This window comes from Galeopterus variegatus, unplaced genomic scaffold, assembly GCF_000696425.1.
Source record: "Galeopterus variegatus unplaced genomic scaffold, G_variegatus-3.0.2 Scaffold1620, whole genome shotgun sequence".
In the NCBI taxonomy this organism is placed as follows: Eukaryota; Metazoa; Chordata; class Mammalia; order Dermoptera; family Cynocephalidae; genus Galeopterus; species Galeopterus variegatus.
The window spans coordinates 303933-306813 of NW_007727731.1; the positions used below are offsets into that span (position 1 = coordinate 303933).

The 2881-nt window shown below is 43.9% G+C and overlaps 1 protein-coding gene across 1 annotated transcript in view; it reads left to right on the plus strand.

Moving 5' to 3' along the window:
• ZNF543 (zinc finger protein 543) overlaps positions 1–2881 on the plus strand; it is a 20124-nt gene that overhangs the window by 15820 nt on the left and 1423 nt on the right. Inside the window, exon 4 of the mRNA XM_008578043.1 lies at positions 1769–2880. Within this exon, the coding sequence (XP_008576265.1) occupies positions 1769–2880 (1112 nt within the window). The remainder of the gene's footprint in view (positions 1–1768; position 2881) is intronic.

Genomic DNA, 2881 nt, shown 5'->3' on the forward strand with positions numbered 1-2881 from the left:
AGGCTTTCCCACCCTCTTAACAGTCACAGTGGGGGCTAAGTTTCTAATACATAAAACTTGGAGAACACAATTCAAGTTTCAACAAGTTTCTGGGGGACATAATTCAATTCACTACCATGGGTAACCAGTTTTTCTTGAACCTTCTACTAAATAGACTTTCCTTTTACCACTGAGCTGCTATGCTTCCTCTGCCATCTATCAAAGCTCCATTGAGAGTATATTTCTGACCTCTCCATTTATTTTTCATTGCCAGTATATCTTATTCCTGTGCCAGTACCACACTGTCTTGATGTCTATAATTTCCATATTATCCACTCACTGGATGAGGTAGGTCCCCTTTCTTATTCTCCTTCAGGGATATTTTGGACTTAGCTTTTTCACATACATTCTAGAATCAGTTTTTAAAGTTCCCTGATAAAACCTGTTTTTATTTTATATGAATTTATGTATTGATTTGGGTAGAACTGACAATTTTATATTTTCAAGTTTATATAGAACTTCTTATAGTTTTGAAGTAAAGTTTAATAATTTTCTTCATCTCACTGTTTCTTTTTCTAGTCTGTTCATGTAGCTGTTTCTCTTGGGGAGCATTGATAATGTTATATTATTAATTTCTTTGTTCATGTAGATGTTTACAGTTTTTAAGTAAAATTTGTAAATTTCTCCTTCAAGAGCCAGTCCGTTTTGTTAGTGTTTTCACCTCTCTGCTCCTCAGACACAGTGGATCAGTATATCAACTCAGATCCTGTTCACTTTCTGCCTTATGAGCCTTGTTCTAGGAGTGGCCCTGGCCTTTGCCACCTATCACCAAATCAGAATCTTGGTAATCAGCTTCCTCTCTGCCCTACCTGTCTCTTCATCTTCACCAACTCCATCCTCTCAGGCACTGCAGTTCCCTGTATTCTCTGAAGACTGTGTATTTGTGCATTCTGTTTCTGAAGGCTGAGATGTTTTTCCCAATTACTCTATATGGCAACTTCTGCCTCTCCATTTGGACTCAGTTCATGAGGCAGCCCCTGTGGGAAGCTTCCTAACTTATTTGCTTTGAGCAAACTCACTATACACAGTGTCATCATTATTCTGTCCACCTACCCTGATATAGTCTGGATATGTCCCCCTCCTCCCCTCAAAAAAAGCTCATGTTGATATCTGATCCCCAATGTGGCAGTGTTGGGAGGTAGAACCTACTGGAAGATGTTTGGGCCATGGGGGCAGAACCCTCATGAAGTGATTAATACCCTCCCTGGGGAGTAAGTGAGCTCTCCCAGGAATAGATTTGTTCCCCAGAGAGAGGGTTGTTAAGAGCCTGGTACTTCTTCTCCCTCTATTGCTTCCCATCTTGCCATGTGATCTCCTTGCACCTACAGGCTGCCTGGATGCTTTTCACTATAAGTAGAAGTAACCTGAGGCCTGTGCTAGATACAACTGTCCCAGAATCGTGACCCAAATGAACTTCTTTTCTTTATAAATTGCCCAGTTTCAGGTATTGTTATAGCAACACAAAAACAGACAAATACACACACCCAGTCTTGACTATGAGCAGGGATCTCTACTCCAGACACACTGTCTCCTGTCCCAGCCTCTGCATCTCCCTTTAAAAGTTTTAAGAACCCAGGAACCAAAAAGGAATTGCAAACTTGGGTTTTAGGAATTTCGAATATAGCAGGTGCAAAACCACTATTTTCATCTTCTTGTTCTTACGTAAACAGTTTAATTTCTTCTGTGTCATCATCTTAATAAGCCCTTTTGTGTATTGTTTTCCCTTGAGGTGACAGTGCAAAACCCAAGAACAGCGAGCCTACACCTTCTCACTTGGCCTTGCCTGAGGAAGTCTCACTCCAGGAACGACTGACACAGGGAGCCTCAAAGCACTCCCAGATGGGGCAAGCCAAGGATCAGGATGGGCCATCTGAAATGCAGAAAGGCCACTTGAGACCAGGGATAGACCCCCAGAAGGAGAAGCTCCCTGAAAAAATGAGCCCTGAACATGTTGGTTTGCGGACAGCTGTGTGTTCAAGGAATATACAGGAGCAATGTCCTCCAGAAGATGCTCTTTATGACTGTGACTCTCATGGACCAGTAACAGAGCCCCTGATTTATGAATGGAAAAATTCCTATGAATGCGAGGAATGCGGGAAAGTGTTTAGCAAGAATTGCCTCCTCGTGCAACATGAACAGATTCACACTCGCATGAAACCATATGAATGCACAGAGTGCGGGAAGACCTTTAGCAAGAGTACACACCTCCTTCAGCACCACGTTATCCATACTGGGGAGAAGCCCTATGAGTGCATGGAGTGTGGGAAGGCCTTCAACCGCAGGTCACACCTCACACGGCACCAGCGGATTCACACTGGGGAGAAGCCTTATAAGTGCAGTGAATGTGGAAAGGCCTTCACCCACCGTTCTACTTTTGTCTTGCATAACAGGAGCCACACTGGAGAAAAACCCTTTGTGTGCAAAGAATGTGGCAAAGCCTTTAGAGATAGGCCAGGTTTCATTCGACACTACATCATCCATACTGGAGAGAAGCCCTATGAGTGTAGTGAGTGTGGGAAGGCCTTCAACCGCCGGTCATACCTCACATGGCACCAACAGATTCACACTGGAGCGAAGCCCTTTGAATGCAATGAATGTGGGAAAGCCTTTTGTGAGAGTGCAGACCTCATTCAACACTACATCATCCACACCGGAGAGAAGCCTTATAAGTGCATGGAGTGTGGGAAGGCCTTCAACCGCAGGTCACACCTCAAGCAGCACCAGCGGATTCACACTGGGGAGAAGCCTTATGTGTGCAGTGAATGTGGAAAGGCCTTCACTCACTACTCCACTTTTATCTTGCATAAAAGGGCGCACACTGGAGAAAAACCCTATGAATGCA